Below are 21,824 nucleotides of genomic sequence, written 5' to 3'. Positions count from 1 at the left end.
TTTTTCTAATTAAATACTTTCCTGAATTCCCACACACCAATACAAAACGGACAATGCAAAATGTGCTGAACGTCGGTTGTAGATCTCAGACAAAACTTTTACTGAACAAAACCGTGCTGTTCCACGATACAGTAGATTAGCATACACAGGCCAGTTTGTTACGTATTATGACAAATCTGGCCAGTTACACTGCACTCACCGAAAGGACGCTTGGTGAGATCAAGGCAGGAGAGGTGGTAGGTCTTAGTGCAGGTCTTCTTGTCACAGAGCACAAGTTCTCCCCCATCGCCACAGCGGAAGCACTCGTCTTCAGACTGCTTCTTCACTTCGTTACGAGACTTGCGCCTCTTCAGCTTCTTCTTGCCTTTCTTCCCTTTGTCTTCTGAGGTATTGCTGGTTGCATTCTTCATTGATAAAACAGAAAGGGCAACCGAGAACAGGAACATTATGAAGCCACCGTAGACGAGACATACATTTCATTTGCAGTGGAGAGTTATCAGATCTTTTACCTTAGGCCGGTCTCCAAGAAACCCACTGCAATTTGGAGCTCCACACCTGCAGACAGTCTTCTCATTGCCCAGACAGTCAAGGTTATAATTGAAGGTCAACTCTGTCCCTGGATTTACAAGACAATTCAAATGAACAAAGAAGATGCAGTGTGTGTGACTGGAGGTGTTCTTTTGATGACACATCCTGGTCAAAATAAGCTACATATAGTGCCTACAGTGCCTTTTAGCCTGGAACTAAAATGCATTAAAATCGTTTTTTTTTTTTTTTTTCATTTATCTACACATCCTACCCCACAACTTCCAAGTGAAAAACACATTCTAGAAATTTGTAGAAAATTAATTAAAAATAAAAACTGAAATAGCTTGGTTGGATAAGTGTCTACCCCCCCCCCCCCCCCCCCCTTGTAATAGCAATACTAAATTAGCTCAGGTGTAACCAATCACCTTCAAAATCACACACCAAGTTAAGTGGCCTCCACCTGTATTAAATTGTAGTGATTCATATTATTTCAGGATAAATTCAGCAGTTCCTGTAGGTTCCCTCTGCTGGGTAGTGCATTTCAAAGCAAAGACTCAACCACGAGCACCAAGGCGCTTTCAAAAAAACTTTGGGACAAAGTTGTTGAAAGGCACAGATCAGGGGATGGGTATAAAAAAATATCAAAAGGCCTTGAATATCCCTTGGAGCATGGTCAAGACGATTACTAAGAAGTGGAAGGTGTATGGCACCACCAAGACCCTGCCTAGATCAGGCTGTCCATCCAAACTGGATGACCGAGTAAGAAGGAGACTGATCAGAGAGGCTACCAAGAGGCCAATGGCAACTTTGCAAGAGCTACAGGCTTTTATGGCCAAGACATGTCAAAGTGTGCATGTGACAACAATATCCCAAGCACTCCACAAATCTGGCCTGTATGGTAGGGTGACAAGAAGGAAGCCATTACTCAAGAAAGCCCACCTTGAATCCCATTTGAAGTATGCAAAAAAACACTCAGGAGATTATGTAGCCATGTGGCAAAATGTTTTGTGGTCTGACGAAACTAAAATGGAACTTTTTGGCCTAAATGCAAAGCGTTATGTTTGGCGCAAACCCAACACAGCGCATCACCCAAAGAACACCATCCCTACTGTGAAGGTGGTGGTGGCAGCATCATGTTATGGGGATGTTTCTCATCGGCAGGGACTGGGGCACTTGTCAGGATAGAAGGGAAAATGAATGGAGCAAAGTACAGAGAAGTCCTCTATACTTTCCGTCCCAGTTTCAGCTTTCCTCTGCAGAGGGCAGAGGAAAACCTGCTGCCCTCTGCAAAAAAGCTGAAACTGGGATGGAATTTCACCTTTCAGCATGACAACGACCCAAAGCACACAGCCAAAGCTACACTGGAGTGGCTAAGGAACAAAAAGGAAAATGTCCTTGAGTGGCCCAGTCAGAGCCCCAACCTAAATCCAATCAAAAATGTGTGGCATGACTTGAAGATTGCTGTACATCAACGCTCCCCAAGGACAGTTTTGTAAAGAAGAATGGTCTAATATTGCCAAATCTAGGTGTGCAAAGTTGGTAGAGACCTATCCCAAAAGACTCACAGCCGTAATTGCTGCTAAAGGTGCTTCCACCAAGTATTAAATCGGGGGGGGGGGGGGGGGGGGACTTATCCAATTATGATCTTTCAGTTCTGTATTTTTAATATATAATTTTTTTCTCAATAAAAACTTTCCCCCCCTTAACAGTGTTGAGTATGGCGTGTAGATAAGTGGAAAAAATCCTCATTTAAATGCATGAAACTCTGAGGCACTGACACAACAAAATGTTCAAGGGGGTGTAGACTTTCTATAGGCACTGTATAACCACAATTAACCCTAAATTTGCAATTGAGCCATCAACCCCCCTCTCTGCCTGTAACACAGCACAAAAATGCTGAGCACCAACTGTATGAAGATAATTCACTCTCATTCCTCTGGGATTGCTATTGTATTTCAAGCAGTAGTTTGTAATGGAATGTGCCCTGTATAACCTGTCTTACCTGCTGGAATATCACAGCCAGCAAACAATCCCACCCGTGTGTCTCCATTCACTGTCCACTTCTGCGTCTCACAGTTGGGCTGGCAGCTGTGGTTCATGAAGCGAGAGTAGTTCCCTTTGAGGCCAGCATCAATGATCCGATCCTAAACACGCAATAAGGTATTCAGACAAGGTTAATAGTAATGACACCACTGATCCAGAAGAGGGCTAGTACCTCTTTTCCATGCACCACTCAACCTGGGTCGAAAACCGTGCTGCCCCTGACACCGCGTTTCCATGTTAATTTAGCCAACCCCACATTGGCTGCCAATCCGAGCTGGCCCTCATTTTTTCCCAAAGCGAGATGGGTGGAAGTACGTCACAACACTGACCAATAAAGTGACGAGTGGGCATAAACATTTAATCTGTATCTGCGGTGAGCAGGTTTCTCCGTGCTTTAATATATCATAACATAAATTACAGAAAATTGTTAGGATTGTCAGAAGCAAAGTAATAGCGTTCATCCTTTACGGTTTGTAAACAAATGGATGTGACCTTAGCCGCAAGGCCTGCTGGGAAAGATAGTCAGGTAGTGTCAATGGGTGGTTCAGGAGGAATGCGGGAGAACCCGGACCAACTCGGAATGGCGGTCAATCCGTACTCATGGAAAAGAGATATAAATGACTGCAGCGCCAAAGATTCTAAAGTGACAAGTGGGTTGAGTTAATCTGACTGGTAATAAGGATCTACACTACAGGTCACTTGGCAAAGCATTGTAGATTTAAAACCTTGTATTGGTTTTGTCCAAAATACCATTTGTTTTCTAATTAGGTCAACTGAATTCTCAAGCAGAAAATGGGACGGGTTATTCAAGATTTAATCTAAAAAGCAAACTACAGCAAACAGTGGGGCCCCATACAGGCAATTTTAGAAATCGCTAACTAGACTTTTCTCTTGCTCCATGTTTCTGTGATGTACATAGACGCTTCCACTTCATATCAACAAAATGCACTAGAACCCTGTGTATCAAACCTCAAAAGGATGAGACACCCCAATTGGTCCTCTTGAGCAGGGTTAGGGTCAATTCAAATTCCATCTCCAATTCCTTTTTTTTTTAAATTTTAGAGTGACCAATTACTTTTATTTATTTTCCCCCAATTTGGAATGTCCAATTATGTTTGTTTTTCTCCTCACTACAGTGGGTCCCCACACACAGCACAGATGTTCTCAGGGCGTGTGAGCATCCTTCGATCTCACAAGCCTAAAGCCAGAATTGCTTTTACGCCGAGCAATCCAGAGCAGAGGTGGGTGGGCTACCGATCCCGGAGAACAGAGATCAGCCCTGCTTTTTATCCACTCTGAATGTGCTCGGTGTCAGGCCAGCAAGGTTCACTGTTGCACGATTAGGAGAAGGAATCCTTGCCGCTTTCCCATCCCCCACCCCGGGAGATGCTCAGAGCCAATGTGACGCCCCCCCCTCAGGGTCCCCAGCAAAGTTCGGCCTCTTTGCACAGCCTGGATGCGAACTGGCGCCGTCCAAACTGTGTGACTCCTCCTGCACTCCCAGCGGCAGTGCTTTAACTGGATGAGCCACTATCAATTCCAATTCATATTTCAGTGATTGTTAAACTACTTTCACTTGAAGCCAATTTAATTGACCAACATAGACTTCAATTGAAGTAATTTGTTGCCATTGTGAGAAGCTCATTTTAACAGAATTACAATTTTGATCAGTGATGTGTTGGAATTGATTAAAAGGTAAATGGGAAATTGAAAAACAGGAACTGACCCCAACACTGCACTTGAGCAGGAATGACCTTAAAATGTGCTTTATTCGTACAGGATTGTGCACCTGGTTATGAAAGACAGATTACAAGACCAAGCTTGCTGTGATGGTGAGAGAAAGGCCAAAAAAGACAGAACACACAAAACAGGAGGAAACGTGTCTGCATCAATGGAAAACTGAGAAAAACAACTACTTAATCTAGCAATTGATTGTTAGTTGACACACACACACACACACACACTGGTCACAGCAGTTAAATGCTTATTACATACAGCTCTGGAAAGGTCTTGTGATTGGGTTCCCAAACCACAGATTTTAAGTCTTGCTCTTCAAAAGAACAATAGTTTGTTTTTTCGTTTTTGAGAGGACGCAGCTGTCTTTAAGATCACACTTCTGAACACCAAAGCCAGATTTCTAGTGCTGTTAAGACATCTTTCTAAACGATAAGATTTCACTCATGTTTATTTCCCACCAATTAAATATTTTAAACACATAAAATAATTCCCAGGTGATACTGCCCATTTGTCTGAGTGCAGCTCTGCTTCGCCGATATGTAGCCACTAAAATGAATGTAACTAAGGAGCAGAGGGAGCATGCAGGCAGGACAGACTATAGAAGTAGATTTGAATTACAATAATGGGTATCAATGTCAAATCAGAATGTGAAGCATCACGTATGAATGACAACACCTTTCAAAGTCAGAAACTTGATTTGTTTGTTTGAATTATTACACAAACATTTAACTTGTAAAAATCTTTAATACCTTGTAGGTTACTCATCCAATAAACCACCCTTTTTATATGAATCCTGGTATTCCTTGCTTACCAGAATAAAGCCCTTACCTTGTCAATGGTCAGCATGTAGAAATGAGAGATATCGTGCTCTTGCGCATATCGAATCCTTGCTCTGCACTCCTCTTCATCTATCAGCTCCCCCACATATTCATTCACAAACTCCCCCTGGAAAAACACAAGCAGTATGTAAGGAAAATACGCAACAGTAGAAAAAATATTTCCCACATTTCATACAGTAGCAGAGGAAGAGAAACGCAGGACCCCGTGCAGGACCTTTATTGTGGGCCCTAGCTCCCAAACTTGAATGCAACACTTGTGTATAAACATAAAACAACATGCCAAGTCACATGTTCAGAATTTAACAATATTCCATTCTCAGAATGTTAGCACGCATGACACAGTCTAGGACTACATGTAAGAAACGTTTCTATCCTCTACTTGCATTGTATTTTGAGTTTGTCTTCACACTCAACACTTCACTATTTTTAATCACAAGCTAACAAGTTTAATCACCTTCAAGGAAACTCATTTTAAAATTACTGGTAAATTCAGCAACAGAACCTGAAGAGGGCTTTATCGTCTTGCAAGGCCTGCCTTGTGTTGTTTAATGTTGTCCCGAGCCGATAGTGAGAGCAGGCTCAGGACAACATTAAACCACACAATACATAACCACACGATAAAGCCGTCTTTATGATGGTTCTCTTGCTATTAGAAAATGGATACATTAAAAAAAAAAAACAAAAAAAAAACTTTGTTTGTTTTTTTCGTGATTTTATGCAGCACTATTTTTTGTTGCTGATAAATACAAACGTTTTCCTCATTATTCTGCAAGAATTCCACCCGAGGTCTCGTAGGCATATCCTTCACTCTGCTTCATCCCAGCAGTGGACACTTTGTGTGTATTTCAAATGGCCAAATAAGAATAAAAAAGCTTCTACTTACATGGAGCTGTTATGCAGTTCAGGTACCTCATACACAAAAGCACTTTAGTCAACATACGGCAGTGTTTATACAGTAGTTACTATAGAGCAGTGGTTCCCAACCTGTGGTCCTTGAGTAAACTCCAGGTGGTCCGCAAACCACTCCTGAAATTCGGTTACGCAGGTTACCTATTTCTACACAATCACACCATGTGCTAATACTAAGCAACACAACAAACAGCTTTAACCATGTGATATATAATTATAAGATATGTATGCAGTATACATTTCTCCCCCCTTTATCGGTTTTCTTTTATTACAGGGGTGTTTATAAATTAATATTTATTACAGCTCCCTTTGATGCAATACCAAGCATCACCTTCAAAGCTGCCATTAACTGAAAAGGCTAGTGGCAAGTAACATCCTGTACACTCTCCAATCATTACATTTTTCAAATTTCTTCCCAACCACCTCGTCTTCCGGTGTTTTTTTTTTTATATGTACATCGAGCGATGAATGTGAAAAAAAAATAAAATAAAAAGTAAACAAAAGAAACAGAGACTGCCATCAGCAGCTTGCAATGCACAAAATGACACATTCCTTAATGACCTGATAGCGAAGATTCAAGCCGGGGAATCTCATTAATTTAGGAACGCTATAGAAATACTTTACTTTCTACATGTACTTATACACATACAAATTACTTTCAAAATGCTGTTGTGAAAAAATGCAGGGCAAGTGGTCCATGGGAAAAATCCAAACACCAAGGTGGTCTCTACAGTGAAAACGGTTGGGAACCACTGTACTAGAGTGTAAGGTTATCTGTTTAGCATTCAGTGTTTATAGTCTTCCATATACACATCCATAAGATTGAAGATCAGTCACATCTATTGTAGAATTTCATTTTAAACTAGAGTGCTTCTTAATTAATATAGGTTATCATCAGTATTCCAAATACGATAAAGTTTAAACATTTAGAGCTGCTGAAACGGATACTGATCAGTGATCGCGCTCACCTTTTTTATGTCTCTCTTGGCCACCAGCCCCCAGCCTTTGCCCGCAGTCTTGATGATTTTGGTCTCTGGGTACTGGCGCTTGGTGAAGCCCTGGTTCTGGCAGCGCTCTCTCGCCGGGCACACAGCCGGGTGGCACTCGTACATCAGCATCCTGTTCAAGCACTCCGACTCAAAGCCACACGGGCTCTCGCCCAAAGGCTTGCAGTTACACTTGGGGATCTCGGAGATGTCTGCAGTGTAGATCTGGACCTTCCCACAGGGCTTGTTTACCTGTGTATAAATAAGTGTGGTTAAAGAAAAACAAACAAACCAAAACTCGCTACAATTAAATACACAGAAAAAAAAACATTGAAAGATGGGCATGAGTTGTGGAAATGCAGAACAACGAGATGTGATCAAAGCCTAGTTTCAAGAACGTTTGTCAGAGGATACGAGCCCGATTTTTTTTTTTTTTATATAAAATGATGTTACAAAAATGGAGTACATTAAATAGGGCACATATAGCCTAAAACAATAAGACCAAAAATCTCAACAGATTAGAAAATTCCTTAAAAGCACTATTGATAGTTTGGAGGACCTTGTCCAAAATCTTCTTAAGACGACAAACCTTGATGTACTTGTAGGCCGGTGGTTTGCGCTCATTCTCCTGAGCTTCCTTTGCTTCTCGTTCCTTTTTGATCTCCAGAAAACGCTTTTCTGCTTCCTGTAGAGCTGCAACGGATTAGGGGGGGGGATTATTAAAAGAGAAATTAAAAAATTAGAAAGCACAACAATTTAAACTCGTACAGGATCACTTAAATGGGGGGGAGGGGGCAGTCAATTATTCCGAACAAAATGTTCCTTCTTTTCCTGCAACACAAGAGGTTCATTTCCTCCTATGAGGAGTGCGGTTTACCTGTTTTGAAGACTTTGCCAATGCCCTTCATCTTTAGATATTTGCCCCCCCGATCGCCCTCCATGTAGGGGAAGACGCGGGCCTGGTGTGTCCAGAAGTAATCCTTGGAGCCAAAGAAGAACACGGGAAACTCCCCGATCTCGTGGCGCAGGTGCTGGATGTTTGTGGGGATACTCCGTGGGTGCCTGATCTCGGCCGGCCACCATCTAGTTAAAGATTGCACAGAGAATAGGGTCGGTTTGAATTGCACTATATATTCACCACCGTATCAACTTGTTTGAAGTGTGTGCCTGAAGATGCTTCTCACCTGTAGTTGCCCAGTTTGACCCAGATGATGTCTCTGTACTGGGGCTTCTTGCCAGCCTTGCAGTCGTTGCAGTACCAGCTGCCATCGGGCATCTCTATATTGAGACAGTCAGGGTGGAAAGCAGCAGGACAGGCCTCACAGCACAACAGACTGCCCCCTGAAGGAACAGGGAGGAACACAACACAGGATTTGTAATTTTAATGCAGTTTCATGCTGGATGTTACACTATGGATTACAGAATCATGACATCCCTTTTGGGTGTCTATTGGACAGCGAGGGAATTGTGCTAACCTTTGGAGCAGACGAAGCACCAGCTGACGTTGACGTGCGCGTGGTGGCTGTACCCTTTCTTGGCTGTGAAGTGGCTGGTGCAGATGATGCTGTGCGAGGCCAGGACCTCACATCCTGCAGCAATGCACACGTCCCCCGAGTGATAGGCGACAGGGCAGCGCACACAACGCACCATTTTACCTGGAAATTGAGAAGACATTATTTTTCATTTCGGAGGAGCTCAAACGCTATCCAACTTCTGTTCAAACATATGGAATGTTTGTACCCAGTGTAAGGTTATCTACTTAACATTCAGTATTTATAATCTTCCACATGCATATGAGTTAAGATCAGCTGCAACTTTTGCAGTGTTTGTTTTAATCTGAAATGCTTATTTATATGGGTTACCAGCATTCCAAATACAATAAAAGATCTAAAGTTTAGGAAACTACACAGAATATAAAAACAACCCCAATTCATGTTCATGGTGCAAGACATTTCAAATTATCTACATATATTCCACTGTTCCAAGCTTATAAAGCTTGTGGTTTGTTACATAACAAAGTGAAGTGCAAGTTTTAAATCAGACTGGCTTTGTGGTCCCCCTCTTTGCAGGCTATTGTAATACACCAGTGCCATCTAGTGGGTGAACATTAAAGTGTAATATTTAAGTTTGAAGTAGGTACTACTAGTGTCTATTCAATTCACCTGAAAAACGGCAGCCGATCATTAAAATATTTTAAAATGATTAAAATATCACGGTCACACATATTCGGACAGACAAATTTAAAAAAAAGCCATCTTAAAACTTTACTGGTTCCCAACCTTTAGTAGATTTGAGGCTTGAGGGATTGCTGACGAAGCAGCTGACGCAGCAGTGTAAGGGGCAGCGAAAGCCCTTGTTCATAAACACAGACGGAGGGTACTTCCTTGCACAGTCTTCATGGTAGAATTTACCACACTGGAGAACCATGCAGCGCTTCACCTCCCCATCGCTCTTCTTGCACGCAAAGCATGAGTGGATTCCTGCAGGGGAAACCACATCAGAAAACAAGGTTGAGGTCAGTTCACTAACACTGTGGACGAAGCATGGTGTCCCAACACACCACACTGAAACCAAATCCATTAAAAAAAGGGTTCATACCGATTCAAAACCTGCTTTCAAATGTACACACTTGGTTCACTATCATTAAATCCATTTAAAAAAAAAAAATTCTATTTTATCTATTGCATCTTTAATCCTTTGCAGACGGCCCATTATAAATTTCAGACAAATTCCTCTGATGACATAATTGCACACAACGCTGTGACAAGTATGTAATTTTTTTCAAATTAGAATAAAAACCTTAGATTTCAGGCAAATCAACCAAACCGCAGAGTCTGGTCTGTGGGTTACCATAAACACGGGGAGAGGAAAAAAAAATGAAAACAATAAAAATGGAGGTTCCTAAGTTTAGTGTAGGCTAATGTGTTATGCTTACAATATTGCATCACTTAACTTTGTTGTTGTTAGTGATACCCATTATTTTTTTTCTATTTTTTGTTACATTATTGGTTCCTTTTTCATTTGACCATTTAAGAATTTGGTCCAATGTAGTATATTACGTGTATAGTTATTATAATGTCGTATTTAGTACTTATTTATATTTAAAATGTGTAGTTGTTTAACTATTTTAAACTATTTGAAATCTGAATTCTTCTTTATGTTTGCTGTTGATCAGACATTATTCATTTTCTAAAATATGTATGTCCATAAGTATACTGATATTTTTTATGCACACGTTTTTTCTACTTTTGTTTTTGCTTTCTAGTTGGGTAAATTTAGATTTTACTTCATGTCAGTGTAACCCTTGGTATTTTCAGGTTCACAAACACTCAGCTTTTCAAAAAGGTATAACTCTATGCTTTAAATTGAAATATACATTAACTCACATAAGCTAAAACCCTGCCAATCACATCTCAAAAAGGTAAAAATGCACACCGGTCAAACAATTATGTAAAATGAAGACCGTACATGATATTACAACCATTTTAAGATTCTAGTTCCTGCTGTTTGTAGCTACCACTGATAGCTTTACACATTGCAAGTAGGAGATCAGTCAATTACACTTGGATTTTTTTTTTTTTTCATTCAGACTAGGTATGCTTGATCATAGAATAAAACCATTATTTATTTAATAATCTGCAGAGCAACAGCTTTAGAAATGTATAATACTGTATACTCAAAGCAGATATTTGGTCCGATACATGCCCTAAAGTTAAGTCATGTCAGTCGGCCCTCAAAATGGTAGAATTCTCAGTCCGCAAAGGGTTAAGGTTGCATTTCACTGCAAAAATGTAAAAAAATAAAAATAAAAAATAAATGTTTGTTTTCAATGACCTGCAAAGAAAGGATCCCATTTACCAAAACTTAATTATTATTATTATTTATTTCTTAGCAGACGCCCTTATCCAGGGCGACTTACAATCGTAAGCAAATACATTTCAAGTGTTACAATACAAGTAATACAATAAGAGCAAGAAATACAATAACTTTTGTTCATTAAATTTCACATGTTGTCGTTAGGTGTGGCATTGTAGAACATTAATGAATCAGAATACAACAGCTCATGTTGCAGTATTTCCATGACTTACCAGAGGTGCATTCAAAACACAGAAACTTTCCTTCGGGTTTCTCAGTCAGCCCCAAGCAATTCAAGTGGAAATGGCCACAGCACTGCCCTTCACACAGCATCAGTGAATCGCCAATAGTTTCACAAACCTAAACATAATAAATAAATCCATGTATAAACAAACACATTTTAAGTTCAGTCTTCTATAGTAGTGTCCCAGTGTTCTGGCAGGCAGATTGTTCATTGGGTTGCTTTGCTGATCAGTGTAGCAAATCTTGGGATATGTGAAAGTTGGTTGGGGTTTACAGCGCAGAATGATAGTCACCTGACACATATTGTCCTTTTTCACATTCCCTCCTCGCTCAGTCTTCCTGGAGGAGACAGAGGCCTCTGTCTGAATCTCGTCGACACTTTCACAAGGAGACTCCGGGCGCTCGTCCCCGTGTCCGTCAGAGGAGGTCTGGAGCAGGTGAACACACACGCACACACACAATGAAACATTAACATTTGTACAGCAGATTTTTCAACTGGTTTTCAGCTGGAAGTAAATATCCCTCTCCTGTCAGTCTGAATTCTATACAAGGGATGTAAAATACTAATGAGGCACTTTGTCACAGCATTTTCAATACAAGTGAAAATGCTGAAAAAGGTTCAGTATGGACTAAATACATTGAGTAAATAAGGCTGTATAATTCAGTAAAAAAATTCCCAAAACTATTATTTACCAAACTAAAATGTGCAGTCTTATAGGATTTTTTTTTTTTTTTAAATCTTATTTGGAAGTGCCATTATTTATACAGTATCTTGATACATTTGTATGTGAAAGTGAAATTTGAAAGTAGAGAAAAGTTAAAATATAACTGAAATACAACTTTTAAAAAAGGTAAACTGTTAATGGAAGGTTCCATTTTGAAATTCCTGAAGCACTGCTGTGCGTCTCTGCGTTTACCTCGTGTTCCGTGCAGGAGGCTGGAGGGGGGGCCGCAGCGAGCAGCGCTTCCCCTCCCGCAGACGAGTGCTTCCGTTTCTTCAGGGGCTTGCACTTGTCCAACAGTTTGCTTTCTACAAAACAACCAAACAAACCTGTAATCCAGCTGCAATCAAAACCTACTGCAACTTAAAAAAATTAAAAATAAAAAGACAAAGACAGAAAGTGGGTTTAAAGAGTCCTACCAGACTGGCTATTCTGGACATCCGAGTCAGCTGGTGATACTTTGGTCTCTGCAGCAGGTTTTGATTTCAACTGTTTAACTGGGTTCTTCTAAATGGAGGAAAGAGTATGCAGTGGGTTAGATTCTCACTAATTGAAAATCAATAGACACCATAAGGCTTGTGTGCATTGTCTTTATTACTTCTCTTGTAGTAATGACTTGGGGTTGCAAGCATTAAACTGTATTATTATTATGTAACCTAAAACATTTCTGCAATATCTCAGTGACTACAAGTGTAGTCTCTGTCAAGCACATCACTGAGAACGTGGACAGGCTCCTAGAACAAACAGGAGACGACCCAGTAGTAGTCGTCCACATCGGTACAAACAACATTGGAAGAGACAGGCCAAGATCCCTGCAAAACAAATTCAGAGGTCAGAGAGCCATTGGCAAACTCAGACCACAACATGGTTTCATTTGAAGTGTTTTTTAAAACCCCAAAAACAATGACTAAAGCTAAGGTTTACAATTTTAGAAAAGCAAACTATGAAGGTATGAAACAGAGACTAACAGAAGTAGATTGGAGTAAAATAGAGAAAACATCCACAGAAAAAGGATGGCTGTTTTTTAAAAATGTAGTACTAGAGGCGCAAAACAATTACATCCCAAAAGTAGACAAATCTAAATCTAAAACAAAATGGCCAAAATGGTTTAATAGATCAATTAAAAAAAATATTCAGCGAAAAAAGGCACTTTACAGAGCGTTTAAAAGGGACCAAAAACAAAGTACACAGAAAGAGTACTTGGAACTGCAAACACAAGTCAGGTAAGTAAGCTGGGCTGAGTTGAGTGGGGGACGGAGGGGGGTGATGCTGGGACGCCAGAATCACCGTCGAGCCCTCTTGAGGTGTCGTGGGCTAGTCGACGAAACACTGAGGATGGAAGGTGCCCACTTGAAAACCCCAGAGATGTACCCTACTTAGCTCAATCCAGACGGTTGTCATGCTGATGCGCTGGGGAGGCCGCACTTTGGTTGATCCCCGGAGCCAGCATCGCAGCCGTTGTGTGTGCTGATGCGCCAGGGAGGCAAAATAAGCTGATCCCTGGAGCCAGCATTACACTTCAGCCATTAACACCAGACAGAAGGATATCTACATCATCATATGGAAGGAAACGTAAATGGAGGGAGACACATATGGATCACATTAGTTTACTGTAAAACTACGTCTTAGTTGGTGCTTATCTTGGCGAGAGCCGAGTTCAAATCAGCATGAAGTTTTAACATCTACTCTCGTGTAATGGAAATCATGAAGATCTGGATACGTCCAGTGACTGCTGTGAATAGTGCAGCTGGCAACAAGGGAAAGACCTTGTGACAGCCTGGAGAGACAGCTGACAGGAGGAAAGAGACCCCACTGGGGCTGGTAAGGGTTAGCTACCCTTGTCGGCAGTATCCAGCTCTGTGTTTACAGGATGCTGGAGACACCCGCCCAAGGCTTCTAAGAAATTAAAGAGAAAAATACCCCTAGAGTCTGCGAGAGCGGGGGCGGAAGATGACTCAACGTTGGACAACACGGTTAACGACTTAGGAACGGAAACGGATATGAGTATGGAGAGTACTTCACAAAAGACTAGTTCAAGATCTGCAGTTAACAAAGACATGGAACTCCAGGTTTGTGTCTGCGGCTGGAGCAAGGTGACAACGGTCAGGGGTTTGAAGATTCATCAAGGGAGAATGAAATGCTTGAGGGAGAAGGGACAAGGGCCTCGCATTGATCAGTACTTCTTACGAAGTCAGTCAAGTCAGTCGAATGAAATCCAGCGACAGGAAGCAAACCACAGTTCGCAGGATATCAGCACCCCTGTCATAGATGTGAGGAGGACTTGCATGGACACAGTTAGTGATGAACCTAATGATCCTTGTGAACCCGGTCAGACAAACCAGCATAAGAGAGAAAAGAACCTCAACGGGCACAAGCCTGGAGTTAAATGGCCAAGAGCTTGTGAGAAAACTGCATGGGACACAGTAAACACAGATCTCTGCGTTGCATTGGAAAGATTAAGTGGAACAGTTGAAAAGAAGCTGGATAAATTTGGGGACATCATCTACGCATATGGAAGTGAGAGGTTTGGAGTTAAAAAAAGGAAGGAAAAAGTACAAACTATTCCTGGAAAGTCTAGACGGCAGCAGGAGATTGAACGCTTAGTTAGAGAAAGGAGACAGCTGAGGAACCAATGGAGAAGAGCAGAACAAAGTCAGAAGGAGGGACTCAATCTCTTACAAAGGGTCATAAAAGATAAGCTTGCAACATTGCGCAGAGCTGAGCGCCTACGGAAACGCTACAAAAAGAAGGAGCGTGCGAGAGCGAACTTTTATAAAGACCCATTCAAATTTGTAAAGAAGTTATTCACCAGTGAGAAGAATGGCACACTAAAAGCATCTAAGGTTGAGCTGGAGAGATATTTGGAGGAAACACATACAGATTCAAAAAGGCAGGAGCCTATGTCAGTTCCGTCAGACATCCCACCTATCAATCCACCAGAATACCAAATGGAGGACTGTGCACCTAAGTGGAAAGAAATAGAGCAAGCTGTGAAAAAAGCAAGGGCTTCATCATCTCCAGGGCCTAATGGAGTTCCGTACAGAGTGTACAAGAGTGCTTCAGGAGTTCTACGAATTCTGTGGAAATTGATGAAAGTGGCATGGGAAAAACAGGTTGTACCAAGAGCTTGGCGCCGAGCAGGTGGAGTCTTTATACCTAAAGAAAAAGATTCTACAAGCATCAGTCAGTTTCGTCCCATTTCCCTATTAAACGTAGAAGGCAAGATTTTCTTCAGCATTATTGCTCAGAGATTGTCAGCTTACCTATTAAAGAACTGCTTCATTGACACTTCAATACAAAAAGCGGGCATTCCAGGTTTCCCAGGTTGCTTAGAACACATCAATGTGATCTGGCAACAAATTCAATCAGCTAAAAAGGAGAGGAAGGAGCTCCATGTGACATTCCTGGATTTGGCTAATGCATATGGTTCAGTGCCACATGAACTACTTTGGGCAGCATTTGATTTTTTCAGTGTACCGATGACAATAACAAATTTAGTGAAAGCCTATTTTGGAGATTTGCAATTCAGTTTTTCAACTTCAGAATTCAGCACTACATGGCAATGCCTAGAGGTTGGAATAATGGCAGGATGCACCATTTCTCCACTGGCTTTTACCATGGCAATGGAAGTAATCATTAGGGCATCAAAATGGGTAGTAGGAGGAGAGCGCTTGGCTTCTGGAATGCGACTACCACCAATTCGAGCATACATGGATGACATGACAACCATGACTACAACAGTAGCCTGCACTAATCGATTATTGGGCAAATTAACCAATAACATTGAATGGGCACGAATGCAATTCAAGCCCACTAAATCAAGGAGCATCTCTATAATTAAAGGCAAAGTAGTAGATAAAACATTCTTCATTAATGGTGAGGCAATACCAACAGTGTCTGAGAAGCCAGTGAAGAGTCTTGGGAGATGGTACGACGGGGATCTAAAGGACACAGTTCGTGTGGGAGAAGTTAGACAACAAGCAGTGGAAGGGTTGAAGAGCATAGACAGCTGCGCTCTACCAGGTAAACTAAAACTCTGGTGCTTTCAGTTTGGTCTACTGCCGAGGTTGCTGTGGCCACTGACTGTGTACGAGGTTTCTTTGACAACAGTAGAGAAGCTGGAAGCTTTAATCAGTTCATACATCAGGAAATGGTTGGGAGTTCCACGCTGCCTCAGCAGAGTGGGACTTTATGGTAAAGGAATACTGCAGCTACCAGTCTCTGCTCTAACCGAGGAGTTTAAGTGCGCCAAGGTCAGACTGGAAATGACATTAGTAGAGTCACGCGATAAATGCGTAAGGGAGGCAGCACCTGTGTTGAAAACTGGAAGAAAGTGGGCGGCAAAGAAAGCTGTGGAAGATGCAAAGGCTGCCCTTCGAATTGGTGATATCATGGGGCAAGTTCAGCATGGAAGAGGGGGTCTTGGTTTCAGTTCAACTCCTCCTACATGGCACAAGGCGGCCCCAGCTCAAAGGAGGAAGATGGTAGTCAACGAGGTGCAAAAGCAGGAGGAGAGGATGAGGTGTATAAAGGCCATTTCCCAGGCCAAACAGGGAGAATGGATGAGATGGGAGAGTGTGGAACAACGCAAGATTGGCTGGCAAGACCTATGGTCAATGGAACAGAGCAGGATCAGTTTCCTCATCAGATCAACATATGATGTTCTCCCATCACCACAGAACCTAAACCTCTGGGTAGGAGAGGATCCCTCATGTCCTTTGTGTTCATCACCTGCAACATTAAGGCACATTTTGACAGGATGTAAGGTGGCTCTTAGCCAAGGACGGTTTACTTGGCGCCATGACCAGGTGCTGCGATGTTTGGCCTTAGCATTGGAAGACAAGCGTAACATGACCAATAAGTTGCCACCTGTTCCATCAAAACATTACACACAAAAGACAACATTCCTCCGCCCAGGAGAGCAACCACCAAGAAAAGGTGTTAAAACCAATCCTCGCCCAGGACAACTGGAAGCTGCTAGAGACTGGAAAATGCTGGCAGATGTTGGTCAACGGCTTATTTTTCCACCTGAGATTGCCACCACTAACCTTCGACCAGATATTGTCTTGTGGTCTGGATCAGCACGCCTTGTTCACCTGGTAGAGTTAACAGTGCCATGGGAGGATGCTGTAGATGAGGCGTATGAGAGGAAGAAACTGCGGTATGCTCAACTAGCCACTGAAGCGGAACAGCGAGGATGGAGAGTTCGGGTTTACCCAGTGGAAGTGGGTTGTCGAGGATTTGTGGCACACTCTACAACCCGGTTTCTCAGAGACGTCGGATTCAGTGGCCAAGAGTTGCGTCGCACAGTGAAGAACTTATCTGAAGCAGCAGAGAGGAGCAGCAACTGGCTGTGGTTGAGACGGAAAGATTCTGGCTGGGGACAGGTAAGTAAGCTGGGCTGAGTTGAGTGGGGGACGGAGGGGGGTGATGCTGGGACGCCAGAATCACCGTCGAGCCCTCTTGAGGTGTCGTGGGCTAGTCGACGAAACACTGAGGATGGAAGGTGCCCACTTGAAAACCCCAGAGATGTACCCTACTTAGCTCAATCCAGACGGTTGTCATGCTGATGCGCTGGGGAGGCCGCACTTTGGTTGATCCCCGGAGCCAGCATCGCAGCCGTTGTGTGTGCTGATGCGCCAGGGAGGCAAAATAAGCTGATCCCTGGAGCCAGCATTACACTTCAGCCATTAACACCAGACAGAAGGATATCTACATCATCATATGGAAGGAAACGTAAATGGAGGGAGACACATATGGATCACATTAGTTTACTGTAAAACTACGTCTTAGTTGGTGCTTATCTTGGCGAGAGCCGAGTTCAAATCAGCATGAAGTTTTAACATCTACTCTCGTGTAATGGAAATCAAGGGGGCTAAAACCAATTCCAAAATGTTTTTCCAATATTATAACAGCAAGAGAACATTCAAAGAGGAGGTTAAATGTCTAAGAGACACAAATGGCAAAATCATAGATGAAGAAAAAAAAATAGCAAATATATTAAATGATTACTTTTCACAGGTTTTTACAAAGGAGGACACGGACAACATGCCCCACATGTCGACCTGCTCCTATCCAGTTTTAAATAACTTTAGCATAACAGAGGCAGAAGTGTTAAAGGGACGGAGCTCTTAAAAAAAAAAAAAAAAAAAAAAACAATCCCCTGGGCCGGATGAGTTCCTCCCAATAGTACTCAAAGAAATAAAAGAAGTTATTTACAAACCGCTAACCAAGATCATGCAACAGTCTCTTGACACAGGGGTTGTACCGACAGACTGGAAAATTGCAAATGTAATACCGATCCACAAAAAGGGAGACAAAACTGAACCAGGTAACTACAGACCAATAAGCCTGACTTCTATTATATGTAAACTTATGGAAACTATAATAAGATCTAAAAAAGAACCTGAAAAAAGAAACAAGGACCAGGGGTCACAAATGGAGATTAGATAAAGGGGCATTCAGAACAGAAAATAGGAGGCACTTTTTTACACAGAGAATTGAGGGTCTGGAACCAACTCCCCAGTAATGTTGTTGAAGCTGACACTCTGGGATCCTTCAAGAAGCTGCTTGATGAGATTCTGGGATCAATAAGCTACTAACAACCAAACGAGCAAGATGGGCTGAATGGCCTCCTCTCATTTGTAAACTTTCTTATGTTCTTATATTAAATATGCAAACTAGGGGTTTTAATAGATTAAAGATAAATCGATTAATCATGTCTGTGGGTGTAGATCGATTTAAAAAAATCATTGATCAATTAATCTAGTCTACCCATATGCTGTAGCAAAAAGCAGAGCGTGAGAAAGAAATTTGTAAAGGCGGCGGAGAGCACTTCAAAAAGACAAACAGGTTACATGGAGCTATCCCCAACATTTTGCCATAGCTCAGAACAGTGTTTTCCAGAGTTTATTAGGAGGGCACCAAGACCAGACTGAAATACATTTTTCAGACTTCAGACTTAATACAATTACAAATAGTGATTGCAATAAGGTGTATCCATCTTAAATATATATTCATTTTATTTTACTGTTTATTAGAAGGGGGTAGCAAAAAGATTTGCTGTTGGGGGCTTTCCTTTCACTGCAGTACTACGAGTTTCTTATCTGAGGTTGCAAGTAAGCTGATTTTTGGTTTTAAACAATCAATGTATTAGTTTACATCTGTACCATGGCAGTGCATTTTCAGCTATAGCCTGTCTAAGTCTTAATTATGACATATTCAGCTAACTAAATTAAACTAAAATAAAATAGCACTAAATTCAATAGATTACCTGTTGGTTTAAAGTTTATACGACAAACGGCCCAACAGTGTTGGTTGTAGTACCGCTGCTAATTTACAGTAATGCATGGTACTGTATTTTATTTATTATATTAAAAGACTTGCTTTGGCTAACTTCAGATTACATGCAAGTAAACATTTTCATTTATTGTCAAATTGTTAAAGTTGCCTGTAAAATGTTAGTTGTCATTAATAAATGCTTGCATAAAATAGCATTAATACCAAGTGTTACTTTTAGTTGTCTTTCACTACAATTGCATATTGTAGCAAACGAGTGTGATTAATCGATTAATTAAATCATCCAGATGGGGTGATTAATCGGTTAAAAGAAAATGGCAAGATTAAAACCCCAAATGCAAACCAACATTGAGGCATAGAAACACAATGAAATACAGCACCTTGCGATTCTGACTGCAGTCCCGTTTGACTCTCTTGGGTTGTGCTGGAGAGTCTTCTGTAACATCCAAGGGCCTCTTTTTCAGGCTTTTTGTTTGTTTTACTTCTGCCTTTCCTTCAAAAAAAAAAAAAAGTTTTCATAAACACATGAAACAAAAAGAAACACAACTACCAACTAAGTATTTAATATGTAGGTAAATCTGTGACAGCAGGGAAGGGAATACAACAGTTTATCCAGATTTATGATTTTCAATAAAATAAAAAAAAGTGTCAAAATGCATTACTCTGCATCAAGTACTGGTGTACATAACCTCTTCAAAGAAAGTCCTGTTAACTCACCTTCGTTTCTTGACCTTTTTCTATTTCCCTGAAGAGTGCTGGGTTTGGTCTTTTGGCCAACTAAATTTAAATAAAAATTAACATAACAAAAACGAAAGAGATACAACAACAACAACAACAACAACAACTGTTTTCCATTGTTAGCAAGCAGGGAATAAAATATTATTTTAATATCGCCATTTCTCATTGGGCGATTCACACGTCAGTGAACATAACATATGATTTGTCTTCACTACGACATGCTACATGGCGCAAGTTCACTTGGGAGTAGTTCAGTGTGTTGTGCATCAGATCTTGTCGAGTTACACATGCAAATAAACAGCCATCTGTTCTACAATGAGTTTGTTTTCCACAAACCACAGCAGGATGACAGTGCAAAAGGTTTGTGTGGGGCTACTTTTCAGTGTTATTTCAGTTGTGAGTTTTTATTTCTCTTATGCAACAGTAGAGGCACACAACTATGTGTACATAGAAATGACTAAATAACATTACACAGGGGTATGCAATTCATATCGCCTGACGCAGGGACAACAGGTTTTGCTGTTATACTTTCCCCGTCGGACAAGTAGTTTTTATTTATTAATTCTTTCTATTTTCGTTCTGTTGCTAGAAAGACAGTCAGGTATATTTTCAGAGAGCCAGGCAAGTTTCTGAAAACTGAATTGCAGAAGTCTAGCACCTACACACAAACATTTTAAAAAGTGTTTAGTCCCGCCCTTATCACTTCTGATTGGCTAGTTGTGGAAAAAGCTGATCTGTTGGTTACAAAGAAACCCAGACATGGCTGCCAAGAGAGTCTCTGGCAAGGCACAGACTAATCTTTTAAATTTAAAAGGTATTATTTAGGTTTTTTGTAAATTAGCAATTAAGTGATGCTGCACTCTTCATGCAGGAACCTGACATTTAAATGCAGCAGTATTAGCAGATTAGAAAAATTTGTGTTGTGTAATTTATAAAATCATTTCTGAGCCAACTTTGTGTTCAAGCGTGTACAGTACTTGTTAAAATAGCTGTAAAATGTTATGCACTGTTTAAAAAAATTAGTATATTATAGAAATCATCAACATCTGTACAAGGATTCAGTTTATAGAGAAAGAGTAAAAAATAAAAAGTCAGAAGCTAGTTTTATATTTGAATAACTCCAAGTACTGCTTATTATAGTTGTATTCTTAGTAGGTTACTTACATTTACAAGCAAATGTGTTCCAAACTGCACTGAAAGGAACATTTCCTTAAAGTATGTTATACATTTGTTGAGGTGAGGTGGGGTCACAGGGAACCTTTTGTGTACCTTGAAGAATTTAGTGAACCTGTCAAGCTACAAGGCTAGATCCACCCCTGTTAATCACTAATTGATTGACTGTGTTCACTGTTAAATAAAACCAAAATCCTACAGGTTATATTCTACTTTTTTGTGTGTGTTTTGTGTGACGGGGCGGGGCAGGGGCAAGTAGATTTTTAAAAAGGACGAGCAGATTTTTCTAGCACTTTGTCCCTTGGACACCCCTGCATTACAGTAAGTAAAGAACATGCTCACAAAGTAGCAGATTGCAATCGCTTTAGTTACCCTGTGAATGCATCAGTATTCAAGACTGCTGTCACGGGCACAGCACTTGGGTCTTGTGAGCTCAGATCTCCCCATGTGCACAGCCTTGAGGACCGTTGTGGTACACCAAGAATCAGCTCCTCTCACCTGGGCCTGGAACAGATGTGACATCAGCCGGAGCCTTCCCAGGTACAGCCTTGGTTTTAACCCCAGCTTTCTTCTTGCCGCTCTGCGGACGGATCACGGATTGAAGCAAGTCTTTATCGCCACTTTCATTACAAACATCAGGGGGTTCTGCAACCACCTATGGGCAGTAAACAGAAGACTAATCAATCTCTTGTACCATTAACACAGTCTCTAGATTCCTGCAAGCTAAACTGAAAATAAGTAACATCCAAGCA

At 41.2% G+C, this 21,824-nt stretch overlaps 1 protein-coding gene across 1 annotated transcript in view; it reads right to left on the bottom strand.

Moving 5' to 3' along the window:
• LOC117408614 (histone-lysine N-methyltransferase NSD2-like) overlaps positions 1-21,824 on the bottom strand; it is a 69,347-nt gene that overhangs the window by 2,534 nt on the left and 44,989 nt on the right. Inside the window, exons 6-22 of the mRNA XM_034013767.3 lie at positions 21,571-21,727; positions 19,879-19,938; positions 19,542-19,654; positions 12,282-12,369; positions 12,058-12,170; positions 11,434-11,568; positions 11,131-11,257; positions 9,322-9,522; positions 8,518-8,697; positions 8,227-8,383; positions 7,920-8,125; positions 7,632-7,735; positions 7,025-7,294; positions 5,137-5,253; positions 2,531-2,672; positions 510-616; positions 200-404 (exon numbers count right to left, since the gene is read on the bottom strand). Coding sequence (XP_033869658.3) covers positions 200-404; positions 510-616; positions 2,531-2,672; positions 5,137-5,253; positions 7,025-7,294; positions 7,632-7,735; positions 7,920-8,125; positions 8,227-8,383; positions 8,518-8,697; positions 9,322-9,522; positions 11,131-11,257; positions 11,434-11,568; positions 12,058-12,170; positions 12,282-12,369; positions 19,542-19,654; positions 19,879-19,938; positions 21,571-21,727 — 2,482 coding nt within the window. The remainder of the gene's footprint in view (positions 1-199; positions 405-509; positions 617-2,530; positions 2,673-5,136; positions 5,254-7,024; positions 7,295-7,631; positions 7,736-7,919; positions 8,126-8,226; positions 8,384-8,517; positions 8,698-9,321; positions 9,523-11,130; positions 11,258-11,433; positions 11,569-12,057; positions 12,171-12,281; positions 12,370-19,541; positions 19,655-19,878; positions 19,939-21,570; positions 21,728-21,824) is intronic.

Source organism: Acipenser ruthenus, chromosome 2 (genome assembly GCF_902713425.1).
Source record: "Acipenser ruthenus chromosome 2, fAciRut3.2 maternal haplotype, whole genome shotgun sequence".
Taxonomy (NCBI): domain Eukaryota; kingdom Metazoa; phylum Chordata; class Actinopteri; order Acipenseriformes; family Acipenseridae; genus Acipenser; species Acipenser ruthenus.
The sequence above is the reverse complement of the archived record's forward strand: the minus strand, read 5'-3'. Positions and strand labels throughout refer to the sequence as shown.